Source organism: Pelophylax lessonae (genome assembly GCF_965119305.1).
Source record: "Pelophylax lessonae genome assembly, chromosome: 1".
Lineage (NCBI taxonomy): Eukaryota > Metazoa > Chordata > Amphibia > Anura > Ranidae > Pelophylax > Pelophylax lessonae.
The window spans coordinates 806,489,437-806,513,722 of NC_138768.1; the positions used below are offsets into that span (position 1 = coordinate 806,489,437).

The 24,286-nt window shown below is 42.5% G+C and overlaps 1 protein-coding gene across 1 annotated transcript in view; it reads right to left on the reverse strand.

The window, feature by feature from the left end:
• SH3BP2 (SH3 domain binding protein 2) overlaps positions 1-24,286 on the reverse strand; it is a 56,756-nt gene that overhangs the window by 19,595 nt on the left and 12,875 nt on the right. The window contains exons 2-6 of the mRNA XM_082243195.1: positions 13,658-13,797; positions 8,034-8,136; positions 5,219-5,336; positions 4,151-4,221; positions 1,835-1,917 (exon numbers count right to left, since the gene is read on the reverse strand). Of these exons, the coding sequence (XP_082099321.1) occupies positions 1,835-1,917; positions 4,151-4,221; positions 5,219-5,336; positions 8,034-8,136; positions 13,658-13,797 (515 nt within the window). The remainder of the gene's footprint in view (positions 1-1,834; positions 1,918-4,150; positions 4,222-5,218; positions 5,337-8,033; positions 8,137-13,657; positions 13,798-24,286) is intronic.

A 24,286-nucleotide genomic window follows, 5' to 3' on the forward strand; every position in this document is an offset into this window, starting at 1 on the left:
GACCCGCCTGCTTATGTAAACAAAGCAGGCGGATCTTCTCTCCGACAGCTAGGGACGGATAAGCAGTTTCAGCTAAGCTGAAACTGCGATCTCTCTGTGCCTGTCACAGAACCCCCCCCCCTACACAGTCAGTTAGCATATTAGGCATATATTAACCCCTTTGATCACCCCCCAGTATTAACCCCTTCCCTGTCAGTGTCATTTATACAGTAACTGCATATTATTTAGCACTGATTACTGTAGTAATGTCACTGGTCCCCAAAAAATGTCAAAAATGTCAGTTAGGGGTCCAATCTATCCGCCGCAATGTCGCAGTCCTGCTAAAAATCGAAGATCGCCGCCATTACTAGTAAAAAAAAGTAAAAAAATAAAAAACAATAAAAATGACATAAATCTTTCCCGTAGTTAGTAGACGTGATAACTTTTGCGCAAACCAATCAAAATACGCTTATTGCGATTTTTTTAACAAGAATATGTAACAGAAAACAAATTCGCCTAAAATGTTAAAAAATTTTGTTTTTTTAATTTTTTTTGGGAATGTCATATAGCAGAAAGTGAAAATTATTGTTTTTTTTCACAATTGTTGCTGTTTTTTTGTTTATAGCGCAAAAAATAAAAATCAAAATCAAATACCACCAAAAGAAAGCTCTATTTGTGGGAAAAAAAAGGGCGTAAATTTCGTTTGAGTACAGCGTCGAACGACCATGCAATTGTCCATTAAATTAACGCAGTGCCCAATCGCAAAATAGGGCCTGGTCAGGAAGGAGGTAAAACCTTCCGGGGCTGAAGTGGTTAAGCAAAACGCCCGTCGCTCAGAAAAGTACATGAGCTTCTTTTTTGGCAGGTTACAGAAATTTTCATTTTTTTTCATTATTCACTTGTCAACCTAAAAATGCCTGCACTAAAAACACCTGTAAACGCCTGAAAACGCTTGTAAAAATAGCAAGCCTAGATGTGAACTCAGCCTTAGGCTCCATTCACACCTGAGCATATCATTTTCAGGTGTTTTTTTGGGCATTTTTTTCTGTGTTTTTCAGGCGTTTTTTGCAGGTGTTTGGAGGTAGGCATCATGTAGCTCATGTACTTTTTTGAGCTTCAGGAATTTTGCTTCAGGCAACAAAACGCTCAGATGTGACAAGGGGCCATTGAAATGAATAGGATTTTGCTTGTTGGGCGTTTTGAGACTTCAGAGATGAGTGTTTTACGAGCTGAAATACGCTCAGGTGTGAACAGGGTCTTAAAACCCAACTCTGGGCAGAAAAAAAAAATATCCCTTGCAGTGGGGCTGTAAAGGGTGAAACGGAGTTCCGGCCCCCACTCACAAAAATTAAAAGTTAGCAGCTACAAACACTGTAGCTGCTGACTTTTACTATTACAGCACTTACCTGTCCAGGCATCCAGCGGTGTCCTCCCCCGAGCCAGTTCTTGAATCAGCTCTCGAGTGCTGGCGCCTCCATCTTGATTAAGGGAAACCGGCAGTGAAGTCTTACAGCTTTACAGCCAGTTTCCTACTGCACAAAATCTGACGCGTTTCTGCTTTATGCCTTCCTCGTAGCATGCTATGAGGAACCCGTAAAGCCGAAACGCGTCAGATTTTGTCATGTTGTCACCGCTATCCATGTTGGAATAAAGAATTTTACTTGGAAGAAGACTTCTCGTGTGCCGGCTTTATTCATATAACATTTGGTTTGGACGTTCAGCCTGAGCACCGACACTTAGCTCTTTATCTTCCCACAGTGCGGTGGAGCTAGGGTGAGTTATTTTTTATGGCTTAAAAATTGCTGTAAAATACATCATAAAAGAAAGGGAAGACAAATTGGACATTAACGATTACCTTCGGCTGGATTTTGGACGTATTTAATAGCGATGGGGCGTTCCACAGAGCCATAGAAGCTACCCGAGTCTGAGCCACTCTCACTGGAACAGAAATTACATGAAAGTTATAGGTCTACAGGTAGCAAAAACCAAATTGTTCTCTTTTTTAGAAATCTGGTATCATAAGCATCTTTTCATTGTATTGACTGTACATTGTAACTTGACAACTGTGTAAAGCTGAACAGTGTCAGTTTAAAGAAAACAAAAGACGCCATACAAGAAATTAATCTTTTACTAAAGTTGTGTAGGGTAACTTATGAAAGATGAAAATATAAAATGTATATAAAAATATTTAATTTAATTCAATTTCTTTCAAAAGGCCAAACTTGACTGGTTCTCTTTAAAGTGTATGTATAGGAAAAACTTTTTTATTGTTATTTCTTTTAGGTAATTTTTTTGTTTGCTGTATGTGTTCCCGGGGGGAGATATATCCTTTCTTTTTTCCCCGGTGCCAATGGGAAATCATATCTCAGTCTAGTCCATCTTGCTCTAGTAGAAGAAAAACTCGACTGGTTCTCCCAAATGCATGTATAGGAAAAACTTTAAAAAAATGTCATATATACATATATACACAGTAAAACCTTGGTTTGAGAGTAACTTGGTTTAAGAGCGCTTTGCAAGACAAGCAAAATTATCAAATAAATTTTGACTTGATATACAAGCGATGTCTTGATATACAAGTAGCCTCAAGTCACAGCTGAGTATAAAAGAGAAGAGGGGCGCTTCTAAGTGTAGCAATATGGTTAAATTTAATGAAGGTACAACATTTAGCAACACACAGGGTTGATGATTGGAACAGGCACATCTAAGGATGCAGGCATCCGGGGTAAAACTGTCAACATAGACCATCCTCCGCACCGCCATCTACGTCATCCCTTCCACGCTGCCCCTCGCTTTCAGATCGCTTTACTGCAGGGTGGTCTTCCGGGTCAGGATTACAGACTGGCAGCCGGCGGTGCAGAAGATGGTCTATGTGGACAGCTTTACCACGGATGCCTGCATACTTAGATGTGCCTGTTTTATTCATCAACCATGTCAGTTGCTAAATGTTGTACCTTCATTAAATGGAACCATATTGCTACACTTAGAGGCGCCTCTCTTCTCTTTGATACTCTGTAGCTCCTGCTGGATTTTGCTTCTAATCCCCTTGTGGAAGCGGCTATTTGTGGATGGACATTTTATGGTTATATAACCTATCGCAATGCTATAATCTTTTTATATGGACTATAAACTGAATAACTTATGAATAAATGGTTGTGGAACGAATCATCTGAGTTTCCATTATTTCTTATGGGGAAATTCGCTTTGATATAAGAGTGCTTTGGATTACAAGCATGCTTCCGGAACGAATTATGCTCGCAATCCAAGGTTTTACTGTATATATATATATATATATATATATATATATATATATTTTTTTTTTTTTTACTTGTGCATTGTTTAGAGAAAGAATAAAACCCCTCAGTTTTGTTTGCTATCTGAGTTCCTGCCACAAAGATATACCCTCTCTATTTTACCTGGTGACAATCGGAAATACAGAATTTTACAGTTGTCACCAGAATGAGAGGTACATTTTTCAATGGGAACAACTCTTCCAGTGACAACTGTCTAAGAGGACACTTTTTTCTCACTTAAAGATTTCCACTCACTTCCTGTTAAATCTACAAGACAGGAAGTAAAAGGAAATCTCCCTAAAGGGACCCAGACAGCAAATAGTATTCATACTTGTTTTTTTATCCTCATGCCCCACTCCAGTCCATTTTCTTCTAGTACAGCGGACTCCAAACTTCTGTAGTAGGACAGATGTGGCCCTTTGCTTGCCTCTATCTGGCCCTTGGGGCACTATTTCTCAAACTAATACAATGCACTCTTCCTCTCACTAACCCTAATGATGGGGCACCATTCCTTCCACTGACACCAATGATGGGGCACTATTCCCCCCACTGCCACCAACAAAGGGGCACTATTCCTCCTACTAATACCGATGATGAGACACTGATTACTTCCACTGACACTGGGCATTTATACTCCTGCTGGCCACAGTCTGGCCCCCTAAAGCCTGAAGGACAGTAAACAGGCCCTTTGTTTGGAAATCCTGGAGATCCTTGTTCTAGGAGATGGGTGGTCAATAATAAAGGAAACCTTCCAAGTAGGGGGGATTATAGGACCAGTCAACAGAACAGACCATTGTTATTATCTTGTGACTTGTTTTCTGAAAAAAAAAATATAATAGGATGGGTTGTATTTTTGCTTAGCTGTTCACATGGCCACATACCTTAGGTCGGTAATTGCTTCCTTCTTCTCATGATAATGGTCTATCTCCGTTCTCAAGGCTAGCATCCATTTCTGTAACAGAATTTATTGTTTTTTTATTGTGTTTCCTTTAACAATATTTTCACCCACACAGTCCAAAATAATCAAATACCAATGTGCATAAAAAAAAAACATGGATTACAATTGCAAATCAGATGACTAAACAAAACACCCAAGTCTGAGTTGCATACAGGGAGGACAGTACTGTGTGAATAGTTGAGTATTTATTTCATGCAAAGATTACTGTACTGCCCCAGCACTTGACAGCATTAGTAGCTCATTGAATACATTTCCATTTTGCCTGTTCCCCTCTGGACTACTCAACACCTCTGCATTATAGTTTGGAGATAAGAAGATGGGGAAGTGTTCTGTAGCCCAAGAGATGAAAACTAGGGATTTCTGACAACAGTATTATAGGTTACTGTACAGCAGAGGCAGGGCCAGCCCTACAATGGGTCCCGCTGGGTCCATTGGACCCAGGCAGAACTTTGAGAGGGGCAGCAAATTAAACCACAACCGCCTCTCCTTCTCTTCTATTTACACTGCAAATTGACGCCCAAGACTTTTTTTACAGCAGTTTTGTGTGTCATGATAACAGCAGCATTTCATTCTTGGACCCAGGTAGCACAATGTCTTGGGCCAGCCCTAAGCAGAGGCAGTGTGTTGTCAGCTGCCTGTTGTCAAAAGGAAGTTAGAAGCTAGCTGGATCTCTGCTCGGTTTTCAAGCTACCTTTTTAGCAAACTATGCATTGTACTTTTGCCCTTATAGGTTTATATACAAGTGTCTGACTCTCCCTATTCCCACATGTCCATGTGGAGGTTCTTTAAATAGGTAGATGAATTGACACAGTTTTAGCTTCAACCAGTGGTGTATGAAAAACATGTTTTACCTTATAAGGAGGGAAATCAGGTCAACTCATCATTAAATGAAGCCTTGCATTTGGCGATTTGTGTCAGTATTGACATTTTGGTACACCAGTTTGAACATAAAATAACATCTTCTTGTCTTACTGCTGGCAGATGGACCTACCTTCCGCTCCTCTTCAGATGCTGCCGAGAAATACCATGTTCGATGTTTTTTGCTAATGTGCACCATCTTGAAGGGGAAAACATTATTTGATGTGGTCTCTTCTGCTGCCCGCATTACCCTAGTAAAAGTGATGAAGAATGTGAGTTAAAAGTAAGCATCATTTGCATGTGCTCCTGTCTGGCATCCAATCTGTAGGTAATTTATAACAAATCAGTTAGGGTCTGATGATGTATGAATTAGGTTTTGTCCTCACAATGTTTCCAGATTTTTAGAGACTGCATATAACACACCTTTATGGTCAAGAAAAGTTTGATTCAACTTTATGTTAGCAGCCGTCAACAACTTGATCTGATTTTGTTTTTCGGAATACTGGACATGTTGGTTTTACCAGTCAGTAACTAAACTGATGTCCTGTCCAGTTCATTACACATAGACGATGAGATGGGATTGTAACACAAATGTGTTCTTTTTTCGAAGGAACTGCAATTCTTTTACAGTATATAATAATTAAAACTGATTTTTACCTTGACACGCCATGAAGGAGATCCCATGTGCAGAGTGTTCAGATGCACACCAATAAGGATATAAAAGAACTAACTGACTGATACTACTCCTATTAATAGCTGCTTCACATGTCTTACTCCATAGAAGCCAAACTTGTATCATACTATCAACTGCGGCCCCTGACCCCACCAAAGGGCCACTCATTTAATATGCTTAATATGTCAGAAACTGCAGACATACCAGAGGAAATTATGGTCAGAGGCTGTAGATATGCTACAGGGTTGGTTGGAGACTGGGGACATGATGTGTAAGACAGTGAGAAACTGGGAACATGTCGTATAGGACTAAAAGAGATCACTGCTATTACCTTTTTTTTCCAAATCAATGGTTCTAATGCCCCTGCTAACTACTAGGGTCCTGAAAGTACCAAAGGGCCACAGGTTGGGTACTAAGGGTTTATACAGTATAACTTAGACACATGCTAGTTAATAAACTTACCAACAGCTATACCCATGTTCAGTGTTGGGGGTAACTAGTTACAAAGTAACTGATTACAGTAACTACATTACTTTTTTTGGTAACTAAAGTAACTAGTTACAATACTAATATTGGTAACTACACTACTTTACTAGGCTATAGGAAGTAACTACACTACTTTACTAGGCTATAGGAACGCGCTTTCCTGCGTTACCCAAGCCGTGCGATACAATCGTTATTTCGAAGAATAGAGAGGGATGAAGTTTATGACTTTTTGTTGCACTTTATGTTTTATTCTGTTTTTTCAGGTTTTGTTCTCATGTTTCCCAAAGCCTGTGTTTATACAATAAACTCTATGCAGAAAGAGTGTCATGTATCTTCTTCTACACGGTCAATTAAGAAAGAGGGAAGTAAAGTAATAAGTAGTGAAGTTACTTTTCAAATGCAGTAACTAGTAAAGTAATCTCATTACAATTTACAGAAGTAACTAGTAACTAGTTAAATTTTTTGAGTAACTACCCCAACACTGCCCATGTTAGCCAAATGGTTGTTTAGTTGGGTTGTATCTGTGCTATATCAGGCAATTCTTCATGCAAAGTTGACCACAGTGGCATAGGGGCTCCCTTCACTACATTAGGAATAGGCTTCATATTCCTTCTTGCTTTTTTCCTCACTTAGCCACAATTAAACTGTGTATCCCCAAGTTGTGGACATCTGCCCATCATAATTATACTGAACAAAATTATAAATGCAACACTTGTTTTTGCCCCCATTTTTCATGAGCTGAACTCAAAGATCTAAGAAACCCGGGATTCATCCGTGAAGAGAACACCTCTCCAAAGTGCCGAATGTGAGCATTTGCCAACTCAGGTCGGTTACAATGATGAACTGCAGTCAGGTTGAGACCTTGATGAGGATGACGAGCATGCAGATGAGCTTCCCTGAGACGGTTTCTGACAGCTTATGCAGAAATTCTTTGGTTATGCAAACCGAATGTTGCAGCAGCTGTCCGGGTGGCTGGTCTGGTGTGGTTACACGTGGTTTGTGGTTGTGAGGCCGGATGGATGTACTGCAAAATTCTCTGAAACGCCTTTAGAGATGGCTTATGGTAGAGAAATTAACATTCAATTCATGGGCAACAGCTCTGGTGGACATTCCTGCAGTCAGCATGCCAACTTTAAAACTTGAGACATCTGTGGCATTGTGCTGTGTGATAAAACTGCACATTTTAGAGTGGCCTTTTATTGTGGCCAGCCTAAGGCACACCTGTACAATAATCATGCTGTCTAATCAGCATCTTGATAGGCCACACCTGTGAGGTGGATGGATCTCAGCAAAGGAGAAGTGCTCACTAACACAGATTTAGACAGATTTGTGAACATAGGCTTTTTGTTTACATAGAAAAAGTCTTAGATCTTTGAGTTCAGCTCATGAAAAATGGGGGCAAAAACAAGTGTTGTGTTTATAATTTTGCTCAGTGTATATGAGCTTGGAGGAACTCACTTTCCAATGCCATGGGCATTTATATAGAGTTGCTCTTCTCCATTTTCTTACAGCTGGAACGGCCTCCACTCTTCTGGTCTTTTAGGCTTTCCCCAAGATTTTAAAGTATGTTTGTGAGAAATTGTATTGGATAACTTGCAATCAGCATTCCAGTTTATCCCAAATTTGTTCAGTAGGGTTGAGATTAAGACTTTGCACAAGCCACTTGAGAGTTCCTCCACCTCCACATGTTCATTTACCCATGTCTTCATTGAACTGGCTTTGTGCACAGGGGTACATTTATTGACCATATAGTGTTTATACTGTATTAGTGGGATTGATAAGCACATACCTGTTGTAACCATTTAGTGAGAAGGCTCCTTGTGAGGCTGATGAGGTGCTGGATTTGAAGTAGTACACACAGCCTTTATGTATAATAACATATCTTAAAGGCCCTGGTGAAAGAAAGATAATAGCTGATGTTATGTTTTCATAGCTAACCTCTGTGACTCTACACTTACTTGCTAGCATATATAAATGCCACAACAGTTTATTCTGGTCATATGGAGGGTCACTATCAGTGTTTCCCAGTCCAACACTGCATGCTTTGCAGGTAACCTCACAAATTGAATTTAGGTCAATGTCTGGATATCCAGAAAACATGAACTGTTGCTGGGAGTTTAAGACATGTGTGAGAATCCCTGCATTAGATAATAATATCATGCTGGTGTCCTAGAATCCCTTATATACTATTAGACAGGGGACTTCCACTATGATAGATCCATATGTAGCCAGATCATCTGCTTGTGTGGGCTATTTATGTCACCAAAAGACAGAAATTCACCTGTCTGCTATATTTGTTACTGAGTTAACCAGAGTGACAGGAAATAAAGGTTTCTTTTAAATGTATATATTTTTTTCCTGGTGTGTTTTCCTTTACTACAGATAGATAGATGTAACATTTTCATTTTATCAGGATTTTATAAAATGAAACAATAGATTTACTAATATTGCTGAATATCCCTGCAGGCATACCAGGGGAACAAAATGCAGTTTTTCCAAAATTTGTCTCTGTTTTGTGGTACCATTACTACCCTGCTGTATCCCCCTCCTACCTTTACCATTTAATATTACTTTATGTCCCATCCACCCACACTGCCATCTTACAGTTAGGACATTTTTCTCCAAACTATTCACCTGAACATATACAAGCCCAAACAATACTTTATCAAGCTCCATGTAGAGCAGGGATTCTCAAACTACGGCCATCCAGCTATTGCGGAACTACACGTCCCATGAGGCATTGTAAAACTCTGACCTTCACAGACATGGCTAGGCATGATGGGATTTGTAGTTCCTGAACAACTGAAGGGCCATAGTTTGAAGACCCCTGATGTAGAGGTTTCTGTGACAGAACCGTCCAGCACCCAGCTTGAGTGCTTCCGTCAGTATACAGCTTCCTCCGGTTTGGACCCAGGAACCAAGTGTTATAACTGAAGATTGCACTCAAGATACTAGACAACACTAGCTTAGGTGCATACTGAAACTCAAACTTTATTGAAAACTCACACAGAATCTATATAGCACACAAGATCAGATCAGGGCCTGATCACATTATCATACACAAAGGAAACTGTAAACAGGGATGTATTTAACATAGGTAAGGATCAGCTAACTTGAACATCAATCTAATTAAACTACTACTGCCCACCCAGACAATTTGATTAATCAGAGATCCCACTCTAGTTCAGACTGTCTGGCACCAAGCCCACAAGCCCTGATATACAAAGTACATTACGCATTGTCATAAACATAAACACATAACATCCCACAATGGTTCGATAACAAGGTAAAGTGGACACAATAATAATCACATCTCCAAGAGGTGAGCAGACAGACAGAAACAATAGGTGACTCATAAAATGGGAATGCACACCTAAGAGGCACACAATGGGAAAGGCATGCTTAACAATAAACACATAACACTTTAATGAACATACTATAGCAGGAGACCCCAGTATCAGGTTGGTTTGAGCTAATTAGATTAACAGCTACTCTGAGACCTTGCTGGTTTGGGCACAAAGGACCCAAATATGTATCCCGGGCCTAGATTCCCAGAGTCTGTGTGTTTCGGGGGGGGGGGGGCAGTGGACCCGAATCAGAAGCAAGACCACTCCAAGAATCCCCCAGGCACACACCTCCCAAAGAGTAGTGCTCCCTCAAAAGCCAGGGCCCATAGTCAGTAGGCAAGAGGCTACCCTGCAGTCCCCTTCAAAAGCCTCTTTCCCAGTTAGGTCTGTCACAGTTGCCACCAGTAGTTGACACTAGCATAGGAAGATGTAAATATATTCTCCCACAAGGCAGGTCTACGCAGACATTCTGAGCCTCACAATGTCCCACAAAAGGTTAATAACAGGAGATAAGTCTATAACAGATAGATATTGATTAGGATTAGCCCCCAATTTACACCTCCATGCCTAGTAATTTTACCCTTTCTAAAACCTATACAAAAATCACAAGTTGAGATCTTACATTTTGGCTAACCACAAACATAGGTTAAAAAAAAAAAAAAAAAAAGAAGTGTACAGCATATTGAGTATAGTAAATGAATGCATAACTGAGAGCTCAGCTGTGTTTCCCTATGCTGCTTCTCAGTGTCTGCAGAAGATGACCACATAGACATATGGTTAATCTACCGAGCATCACAACATGTTCTTATTGGCTGCTCTGCACCACTGTTGTTTCATTTCAGGTCACAAAGCTGACTAGATACACAAGTGAAAACAAACCTAATGAAAAAGAAAATGTCAGTTCACGTTGCAAATGATCAGAGAAAATAGGTCAGCCCACACAAAGATGACATTTGGAATATTTAATTACGTCTTGCCATTTAAATCTCTCTTTAGGACTTGGAAAGAGACATCCCAAAACCTGATTTCTCAGCTATGTTTGCCTATTGTAGCAATGGCAAGAAGGCCTTACTCTCCTTGTCCTAATTAGCCACTCGGATCACTTCTGCCTGTTAGGGAATCGCCGGCTGAAAAGATACATACGGAATGGTGCCTGTAGGTGCAGGCATCATCCCCGTTCAACCACTGAAACCTAAGGATGTCCATGGAAGTCCACCCGGGGGGAAGTGGTTAACGGAACAAGCTGTAGTTAGAAGCTGATTGGCTACTATGTACAGTTGCACCAGATTCTACACTCTCCAGTTTTAGTAAATCAACCTCATTATATGCATAAAAAAAATATGTTCAATGATGCATTACTGAATACACTCCTGCATTATTTGTGTCTATTATAGCTGCTTGGGATTAACGGGGTTGTAAAGGTGAATTTTTTTTTGAATGATGATAACAGACATGTCATACTTATCTGCTGTGTGCACAGAGCAGCTCTGTTCCTCCTTATTTGAGGTGCCCCGCTGGTGGTCCTGGCTCCTGCCCTTCATCGGGTGCCCCCACGGAAAACCGCTTTCCATGGGGCACCCGTACAGGCGCGGTCCTGATTCCTGCTGCTGCGTCTATTGACACAGAGCGCCAATGGCTCCTGCTGCTATCAATCTGTCCAATGTTGAGAGAGACAGCGGCTGGAGCCACTGGAGCTGCTGGGCTTGTGCTCATCGCTAGATGGGATTGGGGTCAGGTAAGAAAAAGGGGGGGTCTGGGGGGCTACAGCAAAGAAGGTTTTTCACCTTAATGCAAAGAATGCATTAAAGAGGAAGTAAACTTCCATCTTTAGGTTTTACCTATATTAACCGGTTGCCGACCGCCGCAAGTACATATACTGCGGCGGTCAGCCCCGGCCAGGCAAAGTGACATACCGGTACGTCACTAGCCTGTCACTGAGGCGTGCGCCCACCCCGGCTCGTTCCCAGACAAGTCAGTGCGTGCGACCGGCGGACCCGATGTCCGCCGGGCACTCGCGATCGTTCGCCGGGAAGGGAGAAAGGCAGGCGGCTAATGTAAACAAGCCGCCTGTCATTCTCCCCTGTGTAAAAATGGAGATCAGACGGTTCTACTATGTAGGACCGTTGATCTCTGTTTTTACACTAGTAGCCATGTCCCATCACAGTTAGAATCACGCCCCTAGGACACACTTAACCCCTCCCTCTCCAATACAGTTAACCCCTTCCCTGCCAGTGTCATTTTTGCAGTAACAGTGCATATGTATAGCACTGATTACTGCAGTAATGTCACTGGTAACCCCAAAAGTGTCAAAAATGTCAGTCAAGGGTCCGATCTGTCCGCCGCAATGTCGCAGTCCCGCAAAAAAAAAAATCGCAGATCGCCGCCATTACTTGTTAAAAAAAAAAACACCAAAAATGACAAAAATCTTTCCCTTTGTTAGTCAACACGATAACTTTTGCGCCTACCAGTCAAAATACGCTTTTTGCGATTTTCTTTTACCAAACATATGTAGCATAAAACAAATTGGCCGAAAATGTTAAAAAATTTAGATTTTTACATGGTTTTTTTGGGGAATTTCATATAAAAAAAATGTGAAAAATATTGTTATTTTTGCAAAATTGACACATTTTTGTTTATAGCGCATGATCAAAAAATCGCACAGGTGATCAAATACCACCAAAAGAAAGCTCTGTTTGTGGGGAAAAAAGGACGTCAAATTCGTTAAGGTACAGCGTCGCACGACCGCGCAATTGTCCGTTAAAGTCACACAGTAAAAAATCGCAAAAAAAACCCTGGTCAGGAAGGGGGTAAAATCTTCCGGGGCTTAAGTGGTTAAGGCGTGCCTATAGGTAGTGTAAATATCTCCTAAACATGCACCGTTTAGGAGATATTTACTGAGCTAGCAGCCAGTTACGTCACTGGTGCATGCGCTCTGAAGGAACGGCCACCTGTGCCGTTTCTTCAGAGCAGCGTGCCGTGACTGGCAGCTCCCGCGTGCATGCGTGGGAGTGACTTTATCGCGGCTTCAGCCAGTCACAGAGCCGGACTCGCAAACCCAGAAGGAAGACCGGGTAGAGATGGACGCTGCTTTCAGCTGGAACGCTTCTTTTTCACATAAGTTTAACATATTGTGCTAGTATGTGAGCATACTAGCACATTATGCCTTTGCCTTGCAGGTAAGAAAAAAAAATGCCTTAAAGCGGTATTTTTTTTTGTGCCCCTCCGCTAGCTACACATAACCTGAAAAGGAATTTGATAGTTAATTTTCTTTTTTTTTGTACACTCACCTTGTAATTGAAGATCGTAAATACTCACCTCAGGGTACTTCCTCCTCCAGCGCCGAGGCTCACCCCGTCACTTCCTGCTTCGCGATGATTCCTGGGAGCTGAACGTCATCGCTCCCAGGAATCAATGCGACGGCACCGGCCCCGCATGTCACTTCCGGGCGACGCCGCATTCCCCTGCTAAACAGCTTCTGGGCATGCCCAGAAGCTGTTTAGGAATGCGGCGCCGCACCGGAAGTGACGAGAGGGGCCGGTGCAGGCGCATTCTGGGAGAAGAAGACGCGGAAGAAGACGCCGAAGAGGACCGCGCCGGCTTCAGCTGCCCACAAGAGAGATGCAAACGCTGTGGAAGAAATTTTCAAAGTAAGTATTTCTTCTTGCAGGTAAGTGTGAACCGGGACAGATCAGAGGCTAGCCATTGTGGAATGTGCTAGCCCTGACTGTCCCGGGGGTATGTTCATCAAAAAATGAGATCTGTGCCCGGAACTCCGCTTTAAGGTGAAAAACCTTAAGATTTTACAATCACTTTAAGCTTTAACTAACATGAAAGGACAGATTTGCACCTATGTCAAGAGAAGGCGGTAATTAAAGACTGGTATTCATGTATGGAAACTAGAGGAAAGACAGATAGTACCTGCCATTACTAGCAGCCTATCAGCAGCGTATCAGGTGTAATGTAGAACCCAAGTTCCAGTTTTCAAAAAACAGCCGTATCATAGTGTTCAAAATATTTTTTTCACATTTAAGAAACTATACTATACATAATATTTTCTGCAACTTACATTTAAAGAGCTGCAGCTGTTTTCCTCCTCTTTTGTGCAAGTACCCTGCAATTGTGACTCCACCAGGCAATGTCAGTAGGTTCTGGGCACCAATTGCCCTCATTGGAACTGGCCATTTGGGTTCTCCACAAGCCATATCTCTGCAAGAAATGAAAACACATTCAAGTTAACCGATGGTTTAAGGCATTCTTTCCACCCCCCCCCCCCCCCCCAGAGGTTAATTAGTAGCATAGTCAAACATTCTGAAATTTTAGTCGTTTTTTACTTCCTTGTCTTTTGGGCTTTCAGTTTCAGTTGAACAGCCAAGAGCCGTACTCATGGTTAGTGCCGCTAAGGTCAGCTGTATACATACTGGTGGCTGGTCAGCCAAGCCTGCATGTTTTTATAACCTTTTGTTCTTTCCCTCGGGCGCAATGCCAGGTAAAAGCAAATAAAAGAAGGGCATTAGGATCTACAAGAGTCGTTTCACCTTGTGTTACTAATTTCCTTGTATGAAAGCCATGAAATTATTATATGAAATAAAGGACTGTTACCATATGAATATACTGTGAAGTAACGGTGTAATGTTTAATATACAAATATAACGCTTGTATGATGTTTCTACAGTAACTTGGCACTTTATTGAACTCATTCATCAGAACATTCCCCTTGCAAACCTTATTTAGAGGTTAAAGGGTTAGATCACTGAAACCAGATATGGTTGTTGGAAGATCCCAGAGAGTTAAAGCTAAACTCCATTCAAACAGCTAAATACACAGATGAAGTTCATTTGCGGGAACTGATTTGCATGTCAAAGAATTTGTATTTCTGTCCATCCAGTTCCTAGATTTACACAGCACAGACCTATCTGGCAGAGCAGGAGACCTGATTTCTCACTCTGCCGCACTTAAACTGATATTAAAGGCAGATTAAAAAAAAAAAAAAAAAAATAACAAACATGTACTTACGTGCTCTGTGCAGTGGTTTTGCACACAGCAGCCCGATCTTCCTTTTCTCAGGTCCAACATCGGCACTCCTGGCCCCTCCCCCCTGCCCCTATAGCAAGCAGCTTGCTGTGGGGGCTCCTGAGCTGCTGCTCTGTGTGTCCATTCACACATGGAGAGTGACTCGGCCCTGCCCCTGCTTTTTCCTCATTGGCTCACTGGCTGTGATTGACAGTAGTGGTAGCTAATGGCTCCTGCTGCTGTCTCAGCCAGAGAGAAGGAAGAGACCCAGGAGAGCCACTGCTCTTGTGCACAATGCTGGATCAAGATGGGGCTCGAGTAAGTATTGGGAGGGAGGGGTGGGGGGGCTGCTGCACACAGAAGGTTTTTTTACCTTCATGCATAAAATGCATGAAAGTAAAAAACCTTGAGCCTTCACAACCACTTTAAGGTACACAAGTGGGGCTTGTCCTTGTCTGTGCATGTGACTAGACAGTGAAAGAGCATGTTCCTTGTTTGAGCCTGAACACTGCAGCACAACTGACTGATCCCTTATCCTGCCTTCCCTCTACTGCTGTATAAGGTAATTGCAAGAGGCTGATTCCAGGTCAAATTCCTGGGGTCCTCCAGGACAACATACCTGCCTAACTCAATGTGTCTCCGGAGGAGTTTAGATGTATATTACATTAACGAGAAAGAAACAGGAGGAAGATGGGAAGAAGCATCTAAAATGACAAGATGGACAGGTACAGACCAAGAAATATAAAAGCACAAAAATGACTTCACCTTTCAGCCTTTACCTATAACTGAAATATAACTTATGATTGTAGTTTAACATTTGTAGTATTGAACAATGACTTGCCTTAAAGGTTTGGAAAATATTTTCCATTTCCTTCCTACCCAGAGAGTTTTGCTGAATATAACGCAGTGCAAACTGTTGGCGCTATATAAATCCTGTATAATAGCAATAACAATTTGCAAAGATAAATTAGCCTGCATGGAAACATGCATAGATGGGTGTACCGATATTGCAAGTTTCCAAACTTTAAAAAACTTCTCTACTTTCTCTGCTTGGAACCCTGTGGCTATGGAACCCCAGTGAGGTCCTTCGCCTGTTTACTTTTCTGGGTTTGTATTGAACTATTTCTTGTTTTTATATCTGGGATAGTAAATTTGCCCGTTACAATCCTTTGCAGTCTTGTTGGGTTCTAGTTGTCCTCTACTGATACAGTTCAGACCAAAACTTGTGGCTGCCATCTATGTCATTATGTTACCACTTTGGAGGACTAATTGCCGGAGCCATCTACTGGTACAAACCTATTTATACCACAGGCACAAGGTTTAGCATGGACTTACTGTACCGGTAAAACCTGCAGTCAGGGGCAAGATCTGGTCCTTTGCCACCGATATCATGTATGAAGATATTAAAGAAGAACCATGACTGTTGTAACACTCGTGACTTTGGCCTAGCGATCCGCTTAGAGTAAAATACTCACTCTGGCTAAGGAGTTGCTGGGACCTTTTATTGCTCTGTGTGTTCCCATTTGGCAGATTTTAGTTCTGACCACATTTGTTGTAGAGGAATCATGAATGGAGGCACGGACAACATTTAAAATCTTACAAAAAAATTGAATTAAAAATATTAGAGATTAGACTTCTGGCTACTTATTGTAACTTCTTGATATTAGAAGATACTTGGGGAGTAATATGCCATTAAAGTGTTTGTCGGTAGTGCAGTAATATAGAAAAACTCTGGACTTTCCATTGTGGCCTTTCTCTTATGTACTATATTAATGCACTTCCTTCATCCACTCTCAGTTACGTGATTTAGTGGCCTAGCAAACCCATAATTATGTTTAATGATGAACTCTACATGAACATCTAACCTAAGTTTACTACAATACTGAATTATCCTCAAATATATTAATAGACCATCAGTATGCAGAGAAGATTGTCATATAACAACATTCCTATTATCTGTTTTAAGAAGTTTCCTCTCCAATCATCATTGACAGTCAACTCGAATGAAAGAAGTTATTGAAAAGACTAAGAGTAAACTAGTCTGAATGCATTAAAACTCTTACTGCTTTTTTCCAAGTTCACAAAGTTCCTTTCTAATCAGAAATAAATTGATCTTTGTAGAGCCAGGAGCAACCTAATAATGCCATCACTTCATAGGAGCTGATTTATTAATACTGGAGAACAGCCAATGAGAACCACATTGCAGTTACTGACTCCTATCAGTATTCTTCTTTAACACACATGTTCTAGTTTCTCTATAACAACAGAAATATTGTTCTCATTTTTATTCCATCTGGTTCTCATGTATCGGCCTCCTGCTGTTTATCCTTGTTTTTTCCTGCCAATGGGAGAGCAGACATTTTACAGTAGGTTTGTCAAACTCAATTACTTTGCGGGCCGCATCAGCATTATCGTTGCCCACAAAGGGTTAGTTCAATCTGTAAGACTAGCTGTCCTGAGGAACCCCCCCCCCTTTACATCAGATGTCAAGAACCCCCATCAGAAGTCAAGTGTCCCCCACCCTTGATTTTATCACAGTGCACTCCCCCTTACTTTGTGCTGCTGCTGGGAAGAAGCTGGGGCAGAGCTGGGAAGCAGAAAGTGCTGGGTCTGGAGGAAACCAAGATGAGGGCTGGAGTCTGCTGAACAGTGGCATCTGGTGCTCCATGGGCCGGCGGGGAGGCAGACGGACCACACCATACCCCCCAGACCACACCACCCCGCACACCATACCCCACCCCCGGTCGCTGGCTCACTCACTGTGAACATGTGGATTGCAGGCAGGCAGTGGCGGCGGCTTCTCCTCAGTCTCCTGCATCTCCTCCTTCTTGGCCAATGGCATGGCTTCTCCTTTCGGCCAATCAGGAAACGGGTCTTAGGAGCAGCTTCCTGATTGGCCAGGAGGAGGATCCGTGTGACAAAAGCGAATATTCATTCGCTATTGTCACACAACTGGGTGGGCTCTGTGCTCAGAGCCCACCCTTTTTTGGAAGCCTATTAGAGTCTCTGGCTCTAATCACGTGCTTCACAAAAAAAAAAAAAAAAATAACACATGGATAGGGGGAGGCACCCCTGCACCCCTAACAGACTGCTGCTGAATGCTGAGACCAGGGGTAGTGGAAACAAGGGGGTGCTACAGCTGCACAGAGAGGTACAGGACCTGTAGAAGGAGTTATGTTCTCCTCTCTTCTGCTGACAGCTGAGACAGGGGGGCTGAGATGAGCCTCTCCTCGGCTGCATGAAGAAATGCAGGATCTGGTATAGAAATTCTGTACCCCTTTCTGCTGGCAACTGCTGAGACAAGGTGGGGGTGGAAAAGCGTGGCGCAACTGCAGGAGGGGTTCGAGGGTCACATGGCCTGTGGGCCTTGTGTTTGACATGTGTTTTAGAGGCAGGACAATATCGGCTCATTTGCCTTCTACGTCATGTTGCTCAACAGTATTATAGAAGGAGGTACATTTATGTTAGTTGCCTAAATTTAGGAACACAATCAAAGCTGGGAATAGTTGTGAAGGAATGCTGAGACTCTGTGTACTTAGATTTAGGTAGGAGGGAAGCTGCCTAAAAAGGCTGATATCAAAAAGAAGCATTGTTGACCCAGATATGACCATCACTTCACTCCATCACTGTTCCTTCCTGCATGCCAGGCTGCAGCAAAACACCAGTTGATAGCTGGTGTTTGAGATTACAGGAAGAGGCCATGTCTTTATCTTCGTCACTGGCCACTTGACCCAAGCATTGCATCATGAGAGAAGGTTATGTGCTCCCCATACTCAAAGAAACATATTCTATATTGTGCAGGTGCTGGTGGGGAGCATTGGGACTTGCCACTTGCTGTAATGTAGATATAGGTGTGTGTGTGTTTGTGTGTATATATATATATATATATATATATATATTAAAAAAGAATAGCGCACACATGCAAAAGAAATTACTACCAAATTTGAAGACAATCCATAAATAAAAATGGGGATTTGGTCCCACCATATGGCCATATAGTGATCCATATACAGTGGGTACGGAAAGTATTCAGACCCCTTAAATTTTTCACTCTTTGTTATATTGCAGCCATTTGCTAAAATCATTTAAGTTCATTCTTCTTCCTCATGAATGTACACATAGCACCCCATACTGACAGAAAAACACAGAATTGTTGACATTGTTGCAGATTTATTAAAAAAGAAAAACTGAAATATCACTTGGTCCTAAGTATTCAGACCCTTTGCTCAGTATTTAGTAGAAGCCCCCTTTTGATCTAATACAGCCAGGAGTCTTTTTGGGAAAGATGCAACAAGTCTTTCACACCTGGATTTGGGGATCCTCTGCCATTCCTCCTTGCAGATCCTCTCCAGTTCTGTCAGGTTGGATGGTAAACGTTGGTGGACAGCCATTTTTAGGTCTCTCCAGAGATGCTCAATTGGGTTTAAGTCAGGGCTCTGGCTGGGCCATTCAAGAACAGTCACGGAGTTGTTGTGAAGCCACTCCTTCGTTATTTTAGCTGTGTGCTTAGGGTCATTGTCTTGTTGGAAGGTAAACCTTCGGCCCAGTCTGAGGTCCAGAGCACTCTGGAGAAGGTTTTTGTCCAGGATATCCCTGTACTTGGCCGCATTCATCTTTCCCTCGATTGCAACCAGTCGTCCTGTCCCTGCAGCTGAAAAACACCCCCACAGCATGATGCTGCCACCACCATGCTTCACTGTTGGGACTGTATTGGACAGGTGATGAGCAGTGCCTGGTTTTCTCCACACATACCGCTTAGAATTAAGGCCAAAAAGTTCTATTTTGGTCTCATCAGACCAGAGAATCTTATTTCTCACCATCTTGGAGTCCTTCAGGTGTTTTTTTAGCAAACTCCATGCGGGCTTTCATGTGTCTTACACTGAGGAGAGGCTTCCGTCGGGCCACTCTGCCATAAAGCCCCGACTGGTGGAGGGCTGCAGTGATGGTTGACTTTCTACAACTTTCTCCCATCTCCTGACTGCATCTCTGGAGCTCAGCCACAGTGATCTTTGGGTTCTTCTTTACCTCTCTCACCAAGGCTCTTCTCCCCCGATAGCTCAGTTTGGCCGGACGGCCAGCTCTAGAAAGGGTTCTGGTCATCCCAAACGTCTTCCATTTGAGGATTATGGAGGCCACTGTGCTCTTAGGAACCTTAAGTGCAGCAGAAATCTTTTTGTAACCTTGGCCAGATCTGTGCCTTGCCACAATTCTGTCTCTGAGCTCTTCAGGCAGTTCCTTTGACCTCATGATTCTCATTTGCTCTGACATGCATTGTGATCTGGAAGGTCTTATATAGACAGGTGTGTGGCTTTCCTAATCAAGTCCAATCAGTATAATCAAACACAGCTGGACTCAAATGAAGGTGTAGAACCATCTCAAGGATGATCAGAAGAAATGGAAAGCACCTGAGTTAAATATATGAGTGTCACAGCAAAGGGTCTGAATACTTAGGACCATGTGATATTTCAGTTTTTCTATTTTAATAAATCTGCAACAATGTCAACAATTCTGTGTTTTTCTGTCAGTATGGGGTGTTATGTGTACATTCATGAGGAAGAAGAATGAACTTAAATGATTTTAGCAAATGGCTGCAATATAACAAAGAGTGAAAAATTTAAGGGGGTCTGAATACTTTCCGTACCCACTGTATATATTGTAAGCTCTAACGAGCAGGGCCCTCTAAATCCTCCTGTATTGAATTGTATTGTAACTGTATTGTCTTCCCTTATATTGCAAACTGTCGGCGCTATATAAATCCTGTATAATAATAATAAATATATGTGCAGTATATCTACACAGCTGTGAGGGGGAAAAGGGACTTTGTGTGGTGCTGAGGAGTAGACATATGCAGACAATATTTTCAGGAAGGTCGAGCTGTTAAAGGAAGAGAAACTTCCCAGTGGCCAAAGAGTTAGGAAAATAAGTTCCCTGAAAAACCCACTGCTTTTATTGTACGTGAACTTTCATTTTTAATCATTTCTACTGATGACCCTTTTTTTTCAAATTTAAAACACCAATTGATTGATTGATTATTGATTACATAATTATAGTCATGTGTCCTATTTTTTAAAGTGTGACCCACAGCTTTAGTACAGCCAACATAATTGTGACTTGGTTAAGAAAAAGAAACTGTTGGGGAAATGAGATAACTCTAGATGATGTCATGCCGACTAGACCTTAAGTGATGGTTTTCCGGTGGCCTTATCTGTTCCAAACAAGGTTTGATGCTACATAAAAGGACCTGTGAGAAGTACACATTAACCACAATTTATAATTGAATTACAAGTAGCAAGTACAAGGGGTACAGGAAGTATGAGCAACTGATGACATGCTAACCTGAATTGAACTTCAATTCTAATTAGGCTTTGGAAGCCACTTCTTTATAAAGAGAGAAAGACAGAGAAAAAAGAGAGAGTGAGATTAAGAGATATGGGTCAGAGAAAGGTTGTTGCCAAAATATTGGTAATAAATGTAATTTCTAATTCAATTTTGAAGTCTTATGAGTGACTTATATCTCTCATATTTCATGATCCCAGCAAGAGAACACCAAGATAAGGCACTTTACATCAAGCTGAAAAAATCACCCCTGAAGACTATACTGTACCCCTCAAGTTATGAAAACTGATGCTAGAATGCGCCTTTGAAGGTAGCATTTAATTTAATTTATATGTAGATTCTTTCAACTATAAACATATTCAAACAAGAGAAAGCACAGTAATCTACAAAACAATATTACTCCCCTCAACATCCCTTGTACCCTCTTTCACCTACAGTCCTCCTGCTGAAGTCATCCTCAGATGTCCACAGGCAGATATAAAAGAGGAAATAAATTACAATTTGTACTGGTTGTGGATTAGCGCTGCTTCCTCTAACCTTCTACTATAGGCAGGGGAGCCATCAGAAATTGTGGGGCCCCTTACACAGCTTTAGGCCTGGGCCCCTCCGGGCCTGACCGCCAACATTCCGCAGGGCCCACCCTCTGGCCGTCCCACCGAATCCGCCTACTGGCCATCCCAACGAGTCCTTCAGTGCATCCACTTCTATTTTAAAACTCTTATAACTTAACTTAACTTGAAAATGAATCCAATCCATTAAAGAGACTTCCCCATATATTCAGCAAAGAGACATCCTAATTCAGTAAAGAGACAGCCTCAAATATTCAGCAAAGAGACATCCTAATCCAACAAAGAGATGGCCTCATATATTCAGCAAAGAGACATCCCAATCCAGCAAGAGACATCCTCATATTTTCAGCAAAGAGACATCCCAATCCAACAAAGAGACAGTTTCATATATTTAGCAAAGAGACATCCTAATCCAGCCTCATATTTTCAGCAAAGAGACCGCGCAATCCAGCAAAGAGACATCCCTTCTGCTGCCTCGGCTTACTCTGCAGCCGCCCTGCTTTAGCAATTGCTAGTTACTACAGCTGCAACAACTCGGTCTCGTTGGTTGGGGACTGGGCGGCTGGGCCCCTCGAAACGCCTGGGCCCCCTACATGTGTATGGGCTGATCCCCCCTGATGGCTGCCCTGACTATAGGCACTGCTCCTCAGGCGCTATCACAGAAAATATATCACAAAATTGGTGACAAGTCTTTTCTGATTTTACATTACAAATAAACAAAATAGCCCTTTTAAAGCCCATTGTGAAAAATGTGTTTTTTTATGAAGGTTTTTTTTTTTCTTTTTTAGTAAGCTCTTTGCTTGCCGCTATGGTGCACAGTGTATTCGTTGAGTGCTTTCCATTGCCCTTAGTGGTGCTGCCTGCACTAGTTTTCTTTTTTCAGGCAGCACAACTAAGGGCAATGGAGAGCACTCAACGAATACACTGTGCACCATAGCGGTGCACAGTGTTTCTTTTATTTTTAACTGGTGATCTAGCCAGAAAGCCTGTTTTTTTTTTTTTTTTTTCAAAGGAGCAAACTCTTCTGCAGATGTAGCAGTTACAGGAATGAGACAAAACATTTAACACTGGCAGAGATGCTTACAATGATCAGATTTGTACCACTTCCGTTCCCCCAGATTAACAATGCTGCTGTCCAAAGGTATCACTGTGCTCCTTCATCTGGAGTGGAGGCACTCTAATGCCTAGTACACACAGGACAAATGTTGGGAGACATCGGCCAGTTCAATAAAAACTGGCCAACGTTCAGCTCATGTGTACACTAGATTACCAAAAGTATTGGGATACCTGCCTTTACATGCACATGAACTTTAATGGCATCCCAGTCTTGGTCCGTAGGGTTCAATATTGAGTTGGCCCACCCTTTGCAGCTATAACAGCTTCAACTCTTCTGGAAAGGCTGTCCACAAGGTTTAGGAGTGTGTCTATGGGAATGTTTGACCATTCTTCCAGAAGCGCATTGGTGAGGTCAGGCACTGAAGTTGGATGAGAAGGTCTGACTTCAATCTGATAGAACACCTTTGGAATAAATTACAGTGGAGACTGCGAGCCAGGCCTTCCCATCCAATATCAGTGCCTAACCTCACAAATGTCACCGACTAGGACTCGGTCTATTCAGAAAAGGAAGGAGCTGGTAAATTACATATTTACCGACCCCTTCCTGGTTTTCTATTGACACATCCCCTGCAGCAGCTGGCAGGAGAGGGAAGGGAGCACCGTGGGGGGGGGGGGGGGGAGCAGCACAGTACAGGGGGGGCAGGGGAGCACACAGGGGCTCGGAGACAGCAGAACACAAGTGAACTGTATAGGAGGTGTAGTGGGGGCAGCATACAGAGGAACCGATCTCCTCCATTTTCCTCCTGCAGCTATAGGAAGAAAAAGGAGGACAGTGATTTCTCTACATGCTGCCCCTGCCGCCCCTCCTATCCAGGAGTACAGGGGAGCCGCACAAGGCATAGGGCCCGGTTGCAATTGCAACCCCTGTAGTTACACCCCTGCCTGGATGAGATGATTCCTCGGTGTCGGGTTTATTTTTGTAATTTCTAATTTTCGTTTACCCATTATTTCCATGTTGGTTGTGTAACGTTTACTGTTCTGGATAAGCTCAGTTCCTTAATTTTGGAATTAGTCCTTTTTGCCTCAATATGTATAGTACCCTTGTGGTACTTTGAACTGTATGCTCAGCTAAAGGACGCAATAAAACTTGTAATTAAAAAAAGAAAAAGGATCCCTACCAAACCAGGAGCAGCGTGACTAATGTATCACGAGCCACTGATTTAGGGCTCTTTCACTCGGGCGGTCCGATCAGATCCGCCTGTCAGTTTTTTAGGCGGATCTGATCGGATCCTCCATGCAGCTCTATGGGGCAGCGGGTGTCAGCGGAGGTCACCTCCGCTGACACCCGCTGCCATCCGCATCAGATCCTGTGCTGAAATCTGGACGGATGGAAACCCTATTTTTCCATCCGTTCAGTAATCGGAGCGGAGCGGATCTGATGAGAGCGGACAAGCGGTCCACTCTCCTCCGATCCCCCACAGAGGGCAGCGGGTGCTGAGACACTTCCCTCTCCTCTCTGCAAGCGGAGACGGAGCTGTCATCCGCCCGGCTCAGCGGAGATTGCGGATCGATCCCCGCTGAGCAACACGGATCCGCCTGCGGAGGCGCACCGTGTGAAAGAAGCCTAAAAGCTAAAAAAAAATAACATATTAAATGAAAAAGGAAAAAATACTGATGCCTACTTGAAGAGCCCAGTAGCCAGAGACAAAGGTAAGTACTTTTTC